The sequence below is a fragment of the Crinia signifera genome, chromosome 19 (genome assembly GCF_055691185.1).
Source record: "Crinia signifera chromosome 19, ASM5569118v1, whole genome shotgun sequence".
Taxonomy (NCBI): Eukaryota; Metazoa; Chordata; class Amphibia; order Anura; family Myobatrachidae; genus Crinia; species Crinia signifera.
The window spans coordinates 11,197,902-11,215,894 of NC_139226.1; the positions used below are offsets into that span (position 1 = coordinate 11,197,902).

Consider the following 17,993-nt stretch of genomic DNA (forward strand, 5'->3'; position numbering starts at 1 on the left):
TCTGTTACCCGAGCAGGACAAGCAGTGTTGCAAGTAAGGGGGTACGGCGTGGTACGGAGTACCTGTAAGAAATATGTTGCAGGTACGCAGTACCACTTACCCCTGATCCACTGTCATTTCTATTTTCATTTTAAGTCTAAATATAATGCATCCGCAGCCCGCCCACCCAGCGTTATGATTGGTGCTTAATGCAGCTATCGGCTACTGCTGATTTAGCCTGTCACACTGACAGGCATCAGCAGCTACGACAGCATGAAGAGCAGGCTCCACTATTGTAAGCACAAGCTGCCTGGCTCTCCCCCAAGCAAGAGCCAACCCACCCCCAGTCATTCCCTGTTTCTCATTCCCTGTCTCCTGTGTCCACGCCTCTATTGTCATTTAGTCCCTCCTCTAGCTTTGTGTGACCACGCCCCCTCATGACACATAGCCACCCCCATTTTTGGTGGAGGCTATCAGTACCACCAAGAAAAAAAATCTACTTGCACCACTGAGCACAAGTAAATGCAGCGTCCATTCTCACCCGTTGTTGTGGCCGTAGGAGGAGATTCGGTTGTGCCCGGAACAGTCCATTGCGTGGCGCCATCTTGTGACGTAGCGCGGGTAGTGTAATCTGGGAGAGACAAGCATGCACATTACACAGTGCACTACCGGCATGATGACATGCTTACAATGTACTATACCCAGTGGAGTATCTACAATGGGTTCAGGGGGGCACATGCTGCCCCTACCGCAGGCGCTGTTACCCCCACAGCAGGTGTGTTTGGTACAAGTGCCCCAGCTTCTGAAAATATTGCCCAGAAGATGTGTGATCATCGGGGATGCAGCCAATAAATCTACTACAAATTAGTGACATCACTGTTCAGTCATGACATCACTGGCTGCATCATAGTAAATGTGTATAGGTCAATCCCAATGAGGAATATGGACACAGAACTGTCTGTTTGATGCAAAGAACATTGTACTCTAGACACCTGTTGGTTAAAACGAGGATGACGACAAGATTGAGGCACATAAATTAGTAGCTACAGTATAAAAGTCTGTGATTGGTGCATAATGCAGCAGTACCCTCCCTGAATACAGGGGGCGCTCTTTCTCTTATTATCCAAGAATTTAGCTTCTGTTGGTTCCATATTGTAGTCATATTAGAAGCAGCCAATCAGAGTATAGGGCAGATACTGTCCTTCAGTAACAGAGGCATTGAGAGCGGTGTTCTGCGATTGGTCAGTATATGGGATTTATGGGAACCACTCACCCTCTGTGTCTGTGTCTGCTGATGATGACGTATTCTGGGCAACGGTCTGTGGTATAGTGATGGAACCTGGAAGACATGCTATCTATTCAGTATGGGCTACACTGGGGTTAGGTCTAACGATAGATAGATAGATAGATAGATAGATAGATAGATAGATAGATAGATAGATAGATCAGGGTTGCCGACCCTCCCGGAATTTCCGGGAGTCTCCCGAAAATCGGGTCCCCCTCCCGGCCCCCCGGAAGGGTGGGCAACCCTCCCGGATTCAGGGGGGACCCCCGCTGACCCCCGGATCGCGGGATTAAAATGCCGTAATCCTCGGGTCTCAGAGGAGGGGGCGGAGCTAAAACTACACAATCGCGTAATTTTAGCCCCACCCCCTTAACGGGGCTTAGTGATGTCACGCTTAAGCCCCGCCCCCTGAGCGGCTACTGAAACTCTCCTCTCCAGGCTTCTCCCGGAGAGGAGAATAAGAAAGTCGGCAACCCTGAGATAGATAGATAGATAGATAGAAAGATAGACAGACAGACAGACAGATAGATAGATAGACAGAGAGAGACAGACAGACATACAGAGACAGACAGACAGACAGAGAGACAGAGAGACAGAGAGACAGAGAGACAGAGAGACAGAGAGATAGAGAGAGAGAGAGAGAGAGAGAGAGAGAGAGAGAGATGGTCTTACCTGGTCCGCTGGTGGCAGAGAAGCTGGAAGGGCTTGAGGAGGCTTAGGAGAAAAAGAAAACAAATTAAGTAGGGTTTAACCCCCATGGTGTAATAATGTTTCCTTAACCCGCGTATAACTGAGCCTAAACTGAAATATTTGAGTGAAGCGTCCCTAAGTGTACACTGGTGCTGTCTAACCACCTCTGTAGAATGCGGATGTCCTTATCGATGTGTTCAGGAGGGTGGTGCCTCTCTGTCTTTCATTTATCTGGGACAGGGTCTGCATGAGCAGATTACTAGATCACAAGGTATTGCAGTACACTTGTGGCCACCAGGTGACAACATAAATTGATACAATCTATTATTTATAATCCTCATTTGTTAACAGGGGTCAATCCTGTTCAGCGGATGCCAGTCATTGTCGCAGTGGCTGCACTTTACGGCGCCTGCAATTTACACATGGGGCAGCGAACGCTTTAGTGCACAGTGGGGCTTATTTTAGTCCCCGAAGGATACGGATTCAGGTGCCATTGCTGCCATTAAAACACTGCGGCAACGGCACATCGCACAATTCAGGATGAATAGGATCGGCCCCTAAAATTTATAATCTCTTATAGTAGAATTAAATGTATGACAATCAAAAGTTGATATTTAAAAAAGTGATAAAATGGAGAGTGATTAAATGACCAACAAGTCAACCAACAACTGTCATTTTTCAAACAACTTGTAACATGGCAGCTAGGAGTTGATTGGCTACTACTTTATCACTCTCCATTTTATCACTTTTCCAGGCTTAGTACATCTGGCTCCATGGTGCACGATGTTGTCTCACCTGGGTCGCTGCTGGCAGAAGGGCTGCTGGTACTGAGGGAACCTGCTGAAACATTCAATACAGTATTTAATACTATGTAAAGAAGCCTGCAGAGGGCGCTGTGCAGATCTGAGCTGCATCTGGGTTACTAGACTTCTGGTCTAAGGCGTCTATACATTTATTTGGCTTGAACCTTAGCATACACTTTATGCTAGCTTAACTAAAGAATAACTGACGCTGACACAATAAAGACACGGACACCAAAGCAATTAGATTTAAAGGGCATAGTATATTTATTATGTGGCATGACCCTTCTTCGTAAAGGGCTGGCAATAAGGCGTCACGGCGCCCAGCTCTAGTCACATCAAAAATGGCGGCGACTTAAACGCCCCAACTGACTGATATTAACATGGGGACGACTGAGACGGCCCCATCCGACTAAGGCACAACCTAACGCTGGGAAGTCTCACCACCCCTTCTCTGGCTGGTGTGGACACTCCGCTGACGAAGTGCCCACAGCGCCCCCCCGCAAAGGCAGGACACCCCGCCGTCTTTCCCGGGGGTAGTGCCTCCCAGCGCCCTCTCATGCCACAAGTGACCGCTGGACCGTGACGCCCTACCGCCACCGCCAGGCTCTTAAGAGATTAACTAGATGAGCTCTAAGAGCCGCCGCATGCCACCCGCGAAGACCTACCTAAGTGTCCGTTATCCTAAACTAAAACTGAACTATACCTCAACAAAACCCCCTATCCTTATTGAAGGGGAGCCTGAAAGAAAAAGTTCCTAACCGTTAGAAATATACATTGCATTGATTAGTACGGCAAGGTAAGTTAGTACAATGGACCCAAGTGAAGTCGAAAACTTGATAAAAACCTCTCGTGTGTCCCGGAAGGGGGAGGTGGGCCAAATTGAAATTAATAAGGACCCACGGAGGTAAAAATGCAAGAAAGTCCTTCACACCCCTGATTCCGGAACACTAGCTGTTCCAAAACCAGCGGGTAAACAGCGTTTTGGGTCAGCGCCACAGGCGCACTACATGCAAATCTTATCTACCTTATATTAAATCCTAATTGCAGCGGACTTCCATCGTCCCCATTGCCTGAACGGAAGAGTCAGGAAGCCTTCTGGCCGCTGCGCAGGGTAGCTGCCCGCACAGGCAGTTTCAGCACTAAATATTGCAGCCGCCGCAATGCTTGCGGCGGCGACGCCAAAAGTGGATCAGCACCAAAAGCCCAGGATAATATCCAGGGCCTTTTTTGAAGAGCTGGCACTGTCTGAATACCTAGAGGAGGAATTCCGCTTCCCCCTGGCCGATGCGTGAGTGAAGCCTGCACGGAAACCAGTTTCTCTCTTGACAGCACGTGGTGGGGGGGCGTCAGGACTGCATCCAACCGGGCTGACGGCAGGGATCCAGAAGACTCCACCGGATCCTGGGTAACACCTCGGAGGAAACAAAAGAAAATGTTAAACCCTGCTAAAGTAACGAACAAGGTTCCCACAAACGGGGGATGCGCGCGACTAATGAAGGGGGGGGGTGTTGCCACAGTAATGTATGCGTGGCACAGCTGGCCAACAACACTATACACTGACAACGAGGGGAGGAACCCCCTGGCCATGAGGACCAACCCAGACCAATATTAAAAAATGCAAGCGCCGGCCCCGCTACCCCCTCATGCTAAGCTAACGCGCCCTCGATCTGAGCTATTTCCAGGAGAGAGGTATAGGCCGGCCGATGGGGCTGTCACCAATATTTTGGGCGTTGCCAAGGCCTGGTGGGGCCCCACATGGATGGTCTTTGAAGTTTGGAAAACATAGATGGTTTATGGCCGATGTCAACTAGTTTGGACACGATGTGGAAGAGCCAGATGGCTTCCCCCCATCGATGTCAAGCATAAAATAGTTTTTTGTACCGGCCTTTGCCTTGGCTGTGGAGGGAAGCTCCGAGCAGGCACCTGTGAAGCCCGCACTGTATTCCGTCTACGTGGCAATGGCCGACCATCGATATGTAACACCCATCGGCTGTCATCCACCATCGATGGTCGGTTGCCATTTCCCCAATGGTGGCAAGGGCGACGGTGGCCTACCCTGCCCTTTTATAGCATGGTCACAGGTGGGAATTGAATGTCCATGTGGGCTGGGGAGGGGAGGGGGGTGGGAGTGGGGAAGCGCGGGAAATTGGACGGGCAAAATAGGTGTCCTGGCCACCGGGAGCGTATGCTGCTGGGAGGGGTAAGGCCGCCAGGAGGACGGGCTGGATTAGGACCAGTCCCCCTGCCCGTATCCCTGGGCCGGGTATGGCCCAGGGGTGTGGCAAAATTGTCAAGCACTGGGACTGGGCGGACACCAGCCTGAGCAATCCGGGAGCCAGAGCCGCAGGGGCCCCGGCCCAGGTATCCCGCGCCAAGCCTGCTGGGGCCTGGCGTGGAGTGGGGGCTGGCACCACGGTTGCCCGGCAGGGGGCCAGGGCGCGGGGTAGGGGGCCGCAAAGTCCGCCACCCCCTGGACCCCGCGGTCCAGTGGTGGAGCGGTCACCGGTGCTCGTACCCCTGCCGAGGCAGGGGGAGGCACCGGTGAGATAAGCGGTCCCCTTTGTGGGAAGGACGGGTGGGGACACCCGACCTCAGGCCCGGGAGGGGCCTGTACCGCAGGGAATTTGCTGCTGGGTGTGAAAGGTGGTGCTGGATGGCTGACCCGGCGGGCCCGGCACGGCCCCAACCAGGCTGAATGAGGCCCCTTATTTTATGGCGGCAGATGGGGGTAGGGGCGGGCCTGGAACGGGGTACCTGCGGGTGACCGTGCACCCGGGAGCCGCCATCTTGCGTGGCGGCGTTAAACGCTGCGCCCCCCTGACCTGGCACCGGGTGGGAGATGTGCGGAGTGCAGTGGGATGGGGTTGGATCGCCCGCCCGGAGGTGCCGGGGTCGGGCATAGACGCGCGGGCGAATGCCGCCCATCGCATCATAGCCCAGTGCTGACCGGCTGTACAGGGGCGCAGCCACACGTGGATGCCGGCGCCCGGCGGGGACGCAGTAGGGGGATGGAGGAAAGTGGCGGGCGGTAAGAGAGGGCCCGCAGGAGGCACAAGGGAAGGGGCGGGGGATGGCGCCGACGCGAGGCAGTAGTGGCTGTGCCGGATCCGGGTGCCCGGATCGGGCCCTGGTAGTATCCAGCAGGGGGGGGGGGGACAGCATGCTGTGGGCTAGGAAAGGGTGCGGATTTGGGGGGAGACGAGACATGCTGTAATGAGGTGGGGGGGAGAGGAGGCACACTATCCCTGGAAGGGAAGGTGGTATCCAGAAAACAGGCAGGGAGGGGGGCCTGAGTGCTGGGGATGGGACACGCTGGATAAAAGCACTGCATGGCCACGGGGATAAATATCAGCTGCACGGGCAGGCACTTAGCATTGAGAGAAGCTGCTGGGCTGTGACTGCATGCTGCTGGGCTGTGACTGCATGCTGCTGGGCTGTGACTGCATGCTGCTGGGCTGTGACTGCATGCTGCTGGGCTGAAGAACTTTTCCAAGAGGAAGCATTTCCTGTAAGGACCTGCCTATATACCCCTCTCCTAAGCTCACGCCCCTAAGCTCACCCATAGGCTAACCACTAAACTGAAACCAACTTTAGACAACTAGCAGGTTGGCATGTATTCAATGCTCCTATGTCGCCGTAAAAAACGGTGAGTGTGCATGTTATTTTGGAGAGTGGTGAACTTTTCTCTCCTATTTTGGCTTCCCTGTATTCAGCTCTGTTGCTTCTCCAAAATATTTTGCGAAGCTAACTCAGTTCACCTTCACTTCTCACCATTTCTGTTCAATGGGGATTTTAGTGTCTCGCTCCAAAAGTGTATTCAATGCACAAATTGCGAGTCCTGCTGGTTTCTCTTTTTACAGCAGTTCTCCATTTTTCCCTCTGCATCTTTTTTAGGTGAACTGTAGGACTATCTTTGTTAAAGTTGTTATTTTTTTGTTTTTTATGGCTTATAAATTTAAAAAAAAATGTACTCTAATGTATTTATTGCAAGTGCCATAATGCTGTACTTCTATATTAATTTATTTGGAATTTAATAAGTTATTTTAATGGTATCCAATAAGAAATCAGTAATGCTCCTAGTAATCAGTAATCAGTAATGCTCCTAGTTAAACCAAGGCAGGGAAGCTCAGGGAGACCCCCCCTAACATAAAACCACAATTTAGGGGTGTATTAAAAAAAAAAAAAACTAAACCAAAGCCCCCAGAAAGGCATTTAAAAACGCTAACAATTACAAAATAAATAAAATAAAAACCCAGGGCACTGAAACCACGGCCAAAGCACAACACAATAATAAGAATAAATGAGGACAAAATACACAGCACCAGTCTGCAGCCACAAACCCAATTAAAATTGTCACACAGCCATGTGTTGTAATAAAAACACTGCACAAAACACAAACCTTAAACCTGTTCAGAAGCCAAGATACACATCCCCCGAACACCCTGCTCAAACACAAGTCTGCACACCTCACATGGGCCCTTATTCTGATTGATGCGGACTTTACCGCGTTCTTACGGATTGCGTCTTTACGGCGTCTGCGCATGCGTAGAGAACGCAACGCGCATGTGCCACGCCTTGACTCGGTACCAGTTCGGACAAAGACCGTCCAGAACTGTTCACCGCTATCATTCGGGAAATAGGGGCGTATTATGGGCGTCATGCGGAATGACACATGGGCGTAGTTTCAAAGTGGGCAAAACGGGGCGGAAACATGGGCGGACACGGGGGAGTACACTTATGTTGGGGGGCGTACATTCGGAAACCACTCCGAATGCACGCGATCAAAAAGGGCAGAAATGTGCGGTGTCCACAAGTGTACTATTGCTTTGCGGACACCACTCGTTCATGCGGTATGCGAACGTACGCCTAATGACTACAACCATTAACACCTGAACCAATAGAATCTACTCCTTTACTCATTACTCACTAATAGGCCGCTTGTCAGTGCTTTAATTGAAACCATTGCTGCTTCAAAGGAAACCTTAGTAATCCCCCACATATGCTGTACTTGTCCCACACTTAAGACCTGAAAGTCTTCTTCTTTAATTTCTAATTTTTATATTTTTTTATTTATGTTTATTGTGTCGTTAATAAATTCTTTATGCAAGTTCACAGTTGTTGGTTTTATTTGCACTTTAATAGTATATGTGTAGATTGTTTATAATCTTTTACACAGGGTGTAATACAAAGCATTGCACTTACATTGCTGTAAGGGTTAATGTGTGCAATGCATGTGTTAGGCATGCTTGTAAGGATATATTGGAATCTAATTGATTCCAATTCCAAATAAGCAGTTTTTTATGAGGATAGGTAATTGAATAAGTGGGTCATGTGATGTATTGCAGAAGATACTTCATAGTGGGTTGTTTGGCGTAAATCCTCCGCTTACGTGCGGTAGCACCGCTTGGCTCCCGTTCGGATGCGGTATTCCCGAGCATACTCTGTAATACTCTGTAATACCGTGCCGAATCGGAGTGTTTCTCCCGCACACGCATGATTTGTATGTCGTCCGTAAACACGCCCTGTTCTTAAAGAGTGAGTCCGTCCGAATGCGGAGGACACGTGGGCGTTCTACGGACGATGGCCGCATGCGGCAAAACACCGTGGCGTGCGGACCGCTCCGTAAGAATGCGGGAATTTCCGCACAGATCAGAATAAGGGCCATGGAGAGCAGGAGAAACCTGATCTCTCCTGCTACAGCTCACCCTTTTCCCCTCGCATAATTATGCAGAGTTCGCAAAAAGGGATGGTGAGCTGCAGAAGCGTTGAATAAGGCGACAGACAGAAAGGAGGAGATGATTAAAAGTGGTGAGTGCTTCAGCGAGGTCACGGTGACATGCACGAGCGAACAGTGAGCCTGACTCGCAAAAAGCATTGAATTACATGCCACAAACTCTTTCCTGCCAACCCAAAAAATGTAATCCTCTTAAGTACGCTCTGGCTTAGGCAGCCCTCGCTTTATCTAAACAACAAAACTAAAACAAGAAATATCTTCATCTACATCCCAACGTGAACACATTTAGGGAAAGTTCTGGGAAAAATCAGGTTTCCGTGACTGTCGAGACCGTGACGTCTGCAAAATCAAAGAACACAACACAGCACAATACAAATCAACGCAGCACAATACAACACACACACATAGGCGTGCACAGCCCATTTTACTAGGGGGGGACCATAGGAAGGGCATGTCTATCATCGCCTACTGGGTGTATCTATCACTGCCTACTGGGCATGTCAATCACCACCTACTGGGCGTGTCTATCACTTCCTCCTGGGTATCATGCTAACTAAATAGTTGGGGACTTAATTATATATAGGGACTTCAGAAATAATCATTTCCCCCCCCCACACACACACATACTAGAAAGGGGGCAGGGACCTCTGTAGGCGCGCAGCAAATATTTAAACCGTGATGCCCATTACACAAAGTACCACACACCTTAATGCCTATTACATATTATACCAAACACTGTAATGTCCATTACGCATAATGCCACACACCATAATGCTCATTAGATATTATGCCACATGCCGTAATGACCATTACGATTTATGCCACACACTGTAATGCCCATTACAAGTTATACCACATACCGTAATGCCCATTACACAAAATGCCACACACCATAATGCTCATTAGATATTATGCCACATGCCGTAATGCCCTTTACAATTAATGCCACACACCGTAATTATACCACATACCGTAATGCCCATTACACATAATGCCACACCATAATGCCCATTACACATAATGCCACACACTGTATTGCCTATTACACATTATACCAAACACTGCAATGCCCATTACACATAATGACACACATCATAATGCTCATTTGATATTATGCCACATGCCGTAATGCTCATTACAATTTATGCCACACACTGTAATGTCCATTACACATTATGCACACACACCATAATGCTCATTAGATATTATGCCACATGCCGTAATGCCCATTACAATTAATGCCACACACCCATTACAAGTTATACCACACACCGTAATGCCCATTACACATTATACCAAACACTAATGTCCATTATACATAATGACACAAACATACCATAATGCTTATGAGATATTATGCAACACGCCGTAATGCCCATAAAATGTATGCCTACACATTATGCCACACACCGTAATGCCCATAACACATTATGCCACACACCATAATGCCCATTATACATAATGGCCATACATTGTAATGCCCATTACATATTATGCCACTCACCGTAAGGCCCATTATAAATTATTATTTGGGTACAATGTGTCACATACACACATATAAGGGTAACAGGGGTTCAGACACCAGGGAAATTGGGGTAGACGGGGTCACATGCACAGAGGAAGGAGGTAGCAGGGGACAAAGTGTCACACACAGGTCAAGGGGGTACAGGAGGGTCAAACACTATGGATGAGGGGGTAGAGGGGGTCACACATACAGGATAGCAATGTAAAGAAGGTCACATATACACAAAAGAAGTGGGGCACACATACAGAAGAGTTGATGGGTACAGCGATCCCTGGGCACTCACCAATATGTGGGGGGAGCTGCAAGGTGTCAGGGTGGCCCATTTATCCAGGGTGAGGTCTTAATTCAAGTGGGCTAAGGGACTTTGTCACGTGATAGGGGAGGAGAGGGGGCGAAGAGAGAAGGAGCAAGGTTCGGAACAAGGGACCCAACGGACACTCGCGGGTTCTCTTCGCTCGCTGTGCTTCAGGCGCGGGTTATTATAGGCCACCAGTGGTGGCGTGGATAGTGAAGGAGCGAGCCCCCCGGCCTTGCTCCTCCCCCTGTGTATGAAAGGTCCTTTAGCCCACTACAATTTAGCAACTACCATGGATCCAGGGCAAAGGGAGGCCTGCAGCACCCAGAGAGACTCTGGCTTGAGGAACGTACATGTGAGCCCTGCGAAGGAGGATTTGGAGGAACAGATTTGTTTCCAGATCCTGCACGGGGCAGCTGTGGGGGGGGGGGGGGGGGGGGGGGGGAAGGGGTTGCTTACCCCATGGTGCTACTGATGGGAGAGGAGACAGGGCAGGTCCATGCTAACTCCAGCACGGTATCACTGCGCTTATCTGACAGACACTAGAGGTCAAGCCAACCTACTGTATAGTGTCTGTCCTCCTCCAAAATGGCAGCCATCTTTAGAGTGGCCGCCGTGGACAGAGACTGCGGCGCTATCTCCCTGCTGCTGCCACTGCCACAGTCTGTGTATGGGGGGGGGGGTCATTAGGGAGAGCCGGTCATTAGGGGTGCCTGTGCACCCCCGGCACCCCCGTGCGCCTGCCTATGACAGCACAATACATTTTAGGAAGGCTGATTTTGTAGAAATGGGAAACTCTATAAGGGATTCTTTCGCAGAGTGGAAGAACTTGGAAGGAGTGCAGGAGAAGTGGGAAAAATTAAAAAGTGCAATTCTAAAAGCAACAGAACTTACACAAATGTGTTCTCAAAATGAGCAAAACCCATGTGCACTGCAGGTGGGGGCAGATGTAACATGTGCAGAGAGAGTTAAATTTGGGTGGGGTGTGTTGAAACTGAAATCTAATTTGCAGTTTTAAAATAAAACAGTCAGTATTTACCCTGCACAGAAACAAAATAACTCACCCAAATCTAATTCTCTCTGCACATGTTACATCTGCCCCCCTGCAGTGCACATGGTTTTGTCCTTCTAAGAAGGAATTTGTCAGAAAGAGTGAACCAAAATAACCCCCTTTGTGTCAAAAGAGTTAGGAAAAACACAAGGAAAAGGAAGCCATTGTGGTTTACAAAAGAAGTAGCAAGTATTGTGAAAGCAAAAAAAGTTGGCCTTGTGTTAGACAGAAGGAGGCTAAGAAGGTAATCAGATCTGCAAAAGCACAGGCATAGGGAGAGGTATCAGCAGTAGAAAGAATTAATCGCGCCCCGTGCCCCCCCCCCCCCCCCCAACCTCCCGCAATTCAGCGACGACACCCCCTCCCCACCTCTCCCTTCCTGCAGTATATCTCTCACCGTCCCGGTAATTGATGTATATAAGATGATGTGAACGTACCTGGTGATACCGTCAGGGAGAGAGCCAGAATCAGCAAAGTGACCACACACTGGGAAGTGATGACAAATGTTACACAGTGATAAATAAGGATTCAACCTTAACATAGTCATTGCTTGTAAATCACAAAGTGACATTTGATTACTTATTTTGAAAATCAGACAGACAGACATTGTGCCCACAAACTCTTTTAATATTCTCTCTCTCGTTCTCTTCCCATCACCCCCCCCCCAAGGGGAGACAGAGCCTTACATGTCAGACCTGATCGCACAGTTGCTGATTTTCGGAGCCCTGCAATCAGGTATATACCGCCCACCAGAGTGAAATTCCCACCCCGGGCAAGCCTGCAAATTGCCTAGCAAGGCTTGCGAAAATTACCTAGATTAGGATTCACTGCAAATCCATTCACAAGCTGCTCCCCATGTAATGATTCCCCAGTGTGCGCAGTCTAGTGGGTGCAATAGAATCAGGCTGATCGGGGGCGGAGCTGATGTCACATGACTTCCCCTCACACACCTGGCCACGCCTGCATTATCCCTGACACTCCCAGATAACAGCCGCTCACCATGTAATGATTCCCCAGTGTGTGCAGTGTGTGTGCGTAGCCCAGGACTTACTCAGCGGCTGTGATAGAATCAGGCTGATCGGGGGCGGAGCTGATGTCACATGACTTCCCTCACACACCTGGCCACACCTGCATTATCCCTGACACTCCCAGATAACAGCCGCTCACCATAGAATGATTCCCCAGTGTGTGCAGTGTGTGTGTAGCCCAGGACTTACTCAGCGGCTGTGATAGATTCAGGCTGATCGGGGGTGGAGCTGACGTCACATGACTTCCCCTCACACACCTGGCCACGCCTGCGTATTACCTGACACTCCAGATAACAGCCGCTCACCATGTAATGATTCCCCAGTGTGTGCAGTGTGTGCGTAGCCCAGGACTCAGTGGCTATGATAGAATCAGGCTCAGAATCATTATATAGAGATGGGTTCCATGGTGCAGTACATCCTTTATCCACTAGGGGCTCTGTTTCATTATAAGTCCGGAAGTTTGTCTAGACAGACTAAGCTGTGTGGCAGCTATCACTCTTGTAAACACATATATAGACAATAAACGGTACTTGTTTCCTAGCACGGCGCCCATCGTGGGTCATCGCATACCTTAAGTTAAGGTATACGATGGACGCGACCGATGCGATTTTTGGGCTATTTTTAGCCTTTTTCCTGACAATTAAAAAACCGCGTCTATCGCATACCTTAACTTAATGTTCAATGTTAAATTCCTATGTAAAATCGGGTCCATTGTATGCCATTATAATGGCATACAATGCGACCGATTCGATGGACCCAATTTTACATAGGGAACAATGTTAAATGGCCCAATGGACCAGATTTTTGATTGCACACCTACCCTGATGGGTAATTTGTATGTCAAATGCCCCCCCCCCATTGTTAACGCCACCCCACGATGAACGCCAACCCGAAGGGTGACAAGCACAGTGAGCCCGCGAGGGGCGGCGGTACGCTCCTCCGACCTTTTCATACCCACACTATCCACATCGGCGTGGAGTTGACCTTATATAGTGTGGCGAGCGCAGCGAGCCACCGAGCCCGAAGAGTGGTGAGCGCAACGAGCCCCGCGAGGAGACGCGTAATACCTGTGAAGTAATGCGCGTCCCCTCGTGGGTCTAGCTGCGGTCGCCACGCTTCGGGCTTGGTGGCTCGCTGCACTCGCCACACTATATAAAATCAACTCCACGCCGACGTTCATAGTGGGGGTATAAAAAAAAAAGGTCGGAGGACGCTTCGGGTTGGGGTTCATCGTGGGGTGGCGTTAGCAATGGGGGGGGGGGGGGGGGCATTTGACCCATCAGGGTGGGGATACAATGAAAATTGGGGTCTGGAGGGCATTTAACATTGGGGCCAATGTAAAATCGGGTCTCAGGGAACATTTTACATTGGTTCCAATGTAAAAATCGCGCTGATCGCATCGCATGCGATTTGGTTGCATGCAATGCGATCAACGCGATTTTTTAGGACCCGATGGATACAATATTTATTGCTGGCACCGTGCTAGGAAACAAGTACCCAATAAACATTTAAAATGATAGGGACTTTCTTCTGTTTGCTAGAGTAAATTAACTTAAGGCATGATCAATCTAATTGTGAAGATCAACACAAGTGGCGCCAACTTACTATTGTACTCCATATCTCCCCCCATCCCTTATGCAACAGGGGATCTTGCAAGCTAGGCGGCCCCCCACACAGTTATCCTAATTTCTGTGGTGCGACACAAGGGTCCGTTCTCTACATATATAGACAAATTAATGAGTAATATTTGCTTCTTTTACATATAATGTGTTTCTCATTGAAATGACATTTTTACCCTTTGAGTGCCAACATTGCTGTGAGTCATCCTTAAAAACTAAAATTGCCAGCGCCGCCCACAGCGACTGTTCTTTCAGTATAAATAAATACAAATGCAGCCAAGTCAATTAATTGAAGTTTAGTTAAATATTGCACCCAAAAAAAGAACAGTCCCCGTGAGCGGCGCGGGCATTTTTAACGGATATTTTGAGGATCCCTCACAGCGACATTGGCCCTCACGCTGTATACCCTTCCCAAACTGCATCCTGGGCACAGACAGACAGCAGCACGCATCCATCGCCGCTTACCTTACTGATGGGAGACTGCTTGCAGGAAATCATGGTGCCTTGGGTCAGATGGGCCTTGTACCTGGAGAGCTGCTGTTGTAGTGGGGTGAAAGGTGTCGGACGGACTGTGATGGGTGGATGGGAATCCCTGCACATTTATATTGTGTGTGTAGAGAGGAAGTAACCACAATTGTGTAATTATCTCCAGCTAGAACTGTACATCCTTCTATTGACTAACAATGAGGGAGGTGTTCAGACCATGGGCGGATTTAAGGATGACGGCGCCCCTAGGCACAACAATAACCCCGCCCCTCACCCCCTGTCTAATTATATTATTTTTATTGATTACTTATAAGCTCTCATTTGATAATAGCCAATATAATGGATTTATTTAAAAAAAAGCCACTAACTGTGACATATTTATTATGAATACATATTTACTAAGTAGGACAGTTACAGGGGCAGTATCTGCATGTCCTATTATTGACACTCTATTTAAGATGGAATATAGTACAGTACAGTGGATATTTTGCAGTTATTGGTACATTTTGGCTGACAGTACTATCACAGGCATCCAAGTGCCGCCCCCAAACATGTGCCGCCCCTAGGCACGTGCCTCACGTGCCTAATGGGAAATTCGGCTCTGGTTCAGACACAGATGCCGCTGCCGGGTACAGTGCCCGGGCTGCGACTTGTACCCCCCCCCCACCCACCTTGGCAGCACACTCTAACTATCCCATGGTCCTATAGCTCCTTAATCAGAATGAGGCAAAACAACACATCTGGTATACTGTAATAAACATAGAAACATAGAAACATAATGACTTATAACGGAGTTTTACACTGTCAGTTCTTGAGCGCGACCTCCTTCCATCTTTCAGCTGGCGATCCCGTGCTTCTCAGCCATCCGATTATATCATATGGCCGATATGTTACTTTTGCTGACCTTGGATAGGACAGTCTGGATACAACTGTATAGGGTGCATCCGAGCTGCATTGCATCTTGGGTAATCAGAGCAGACACCTGTGCCTGATGATAGGCACACAGGACTGAAATGCACAGAAAGAAGCTATACATGAATCAGAAGCTAATAAGAGGGGATTCTGACGTTGGAGACCTGTTACAGTTATTATTGCAGCAGACATGGGCCGGCTCTCTGGCTGCACACGTGAGTCACACGTGTTCTGTTGCACAATGACGGAATGGGGAGCAGAGGTAGCGCACAACCAGTGACTGCTGTAGGATGTTAGATCTGTGCGTCTGTTAGGCTGACGGATGACCGGCCCAGTCAGGATCCCATTGGTCAGCAGGCCGACATCGAAATCATAACTGTGTGACTACTGCCGGACAGTCGGGATCCCGGCCAACAGGGGCTATTCTCCCTTGTGGGGTCCTCACCCCCCATAGAGAGAGAATAGAACCTGTGGCAAGAGCAGCGAGCCATCAAGCCCACAATGGTCTTTTTTGCGTTTGCCCACAGGCCAGAGTACCGGCGGCTGGGATTCCGATGTTAGTATACTGACGGTCGGGATCCCGGACATCAGCTAGTTATACCGCACCCTGTTGTGAAGTCTTGTAGGAATATCCGACGTGTAACAGCTTTGCTAGGTGATAGGCAACCGAGATACATACAGTACATGGGCCCCACTGACCAGTGGCGTTGAGGGAGAGGGGGGAGGGGGGGGAGCGGGTACTTTTTACCTGGGCCTGGGTCTGCTGGAAGTGACTAGGTCCCGCTCCCCACCTACCCTGTTGTAGGGAGCCAGGCAGTGGGAGATAGATGATAGGCTGCCACCGCAGCACAGCCTATCTCCCCAGCTCAGCACAGGCTGCTCAGTGCTGGGAGAGAGACAGCTGCAGCTTGTGTTTATTTCTTTCACTGGGGCATGGCATTGCCCCCTCCCGGAAGCCCCACCCATGCCTGGTGGCCACGGCCACCTCCATTTTATTGGCCGACCTGTGGGTGCCCCCGCCACTGGCCGCCACTTGGCAGACAAATTTACTAAAGCTTTTAAAAATGAAAAGTTCTAATGTTGCCCAAAGTAACCAATCAAATTCTGTCTCTCATTTCTCTATTGCATCCTAGAAAATGAAAGACAGAATCTGAATGGTTGCTATGGGCAACATCCTCTATTTTCATTTTTAGAAGCTTTAGTAAATGTAGCCCTTAATCTCAGTAGCAAGTTTAATAAATGCATTTAATCAGTGGAAGAGGCACCTACTGTATCTGCAAGGACCTATCCGCAGGCCCTGTTTACAAGCTGTGTTACTACGGCAACAAAGTAAGGTGTGTGGATCCCTTGGTCAGAGGTAATTAGGTCAACAGTTGATATTGGTTGGCAGGCAATAGCTTGACACAGGAAAAAAAGGTTGACATGGTCTATGCCGACATATGCAAAAGGCTGATATGATTAAAGTTTCCATATATATATGTCAAGACAGGAAAAGGTTGACACGAGGATTTCAATTTTGTTGGTTTATGTGTCGACATACTGTATGTTGACATGGACACTCGCTGCGCTTGACATGCTTTGGACACATATATTTTTTTATAAATCATTAAAAACTAAATTTTCCGTGTCACGTCAACCTCTCGCTTGTGTCGACCTTTTGTCGTCACCTTAGGAGGCATACACGGTGCATGGCATTCGCATTCACGTCATTGTGGCATGAATCGTGCCATCTAGTCCTATCGCCCCCCACTTCTCCGGGCAGGGTGTTCCCCCGCCACCATCCGTGCACCAATACTGACACCTCCGGTAATAGATTAGAGGTCAGATTCCCCCCAGATTCCGCAGCCCCTAGGCAGCTGACCAAAGCTGTCTGATGGTGGAGCCAGCCCTGGGTGGATGTCCCGTACCTGCGGCACAACGCACTAATATATCTTTAGGGTCACTCCCATGTGACCAACCAGCGTTTCATGGGCGTCCCCATGGCAATGCTGTGCGTTCCCATGGCAATTTGGCCGTGACCCGGGTGCCGGGGGCAGGAAGCTGACAACACCGGATTGGCTTGGTACGGATGATCCCGCCCTCTTCCCATACCAAACCGCAAAATCTGGGTCACCAGAGAGTGACTTAGATTAGCGAGCGCTGTAGAAATCATTTGATGGTCACGATGATGGTCGATGGTCACGATGCCCTGCACGCTAGCCTGCAAAAGGATGTTTTAAGGGGAAAATCTGTGTGCGTGCAGCGGACGTTTGTGTGGGTGACCGGCGGCATTTAGTTGAGTCAACCAGAATGACCCCCTCAGTACAGTGTAGATTGGGCTCAGTGCTTGGACGGTGCAGCATCAGTAGCGCATTACATTGCAGAACCAGAATGACCCCCTCAGTACAGTGTAGATTGGGGTCAGTGCTTGGACGGTGTAGCATCAGTAGCGCATTACATTGCAGAACCAGAATGACCCCCTCAGTACAGTGTAGATTGGGCTCAGTGCTTGCATTACATTGCAGAACCAGAATGACCCCCTCAGTACAGTGTAGATTGGGCTCAGTGCTTGCATTACATTGCAGAACCAGAATGACCCCCTCAGTA

At 49.3% G+C, this 17,993-nt stretch overlaps 1 protein-coding gene across 2 annotated transcripts in view; it reads right to left on the reverse strand.

Moving 5' to 3' along the window:
* The window catches only part of LOC146042106 (uncharacterized), a 99,355-nt gene that overhangs the window by 9,405 nt on the left and 71,957 nt on the right, over positions 1–17,993 (reverse strand). The window contains exons 1-7 of one of the 2 annotated variants that reach the window (XM_083162025.1): positions 14,475–14,607; positions 11,800–11,848; positions 4,011–4,169; positions 2,750–2,794; positions 1,937–1,978; positions 1,253–1,318; positions 521–610 (exon numbers count right to left, since the gene is read on the reverse strand). In XM_083162025.1, the coding sequence (XP_083018151.1) occupies positions 521–610; positions 1,253–1,318; positions 1,937–1,978; positions 2,750–2,794; positions 4,011–4,169; positions 11,800–11,848; positions 14,475–14,507 (484 nt within the window). In that variant the 5' untranslated portion in view covers positions 14,508–14,607. Of the gene's footprint in view, positions 1–520; positions 611–1,252; positions 1,319–1,936; positions 1,979–2,749; positions 2,795–4,010; positions 4,170–11,799; positions 11,849–14,474; positions 14,608–17,993 lie in introns of those variants that run through there. The other variant, XM_083162024.1, reaches the window with a different exon arrangement.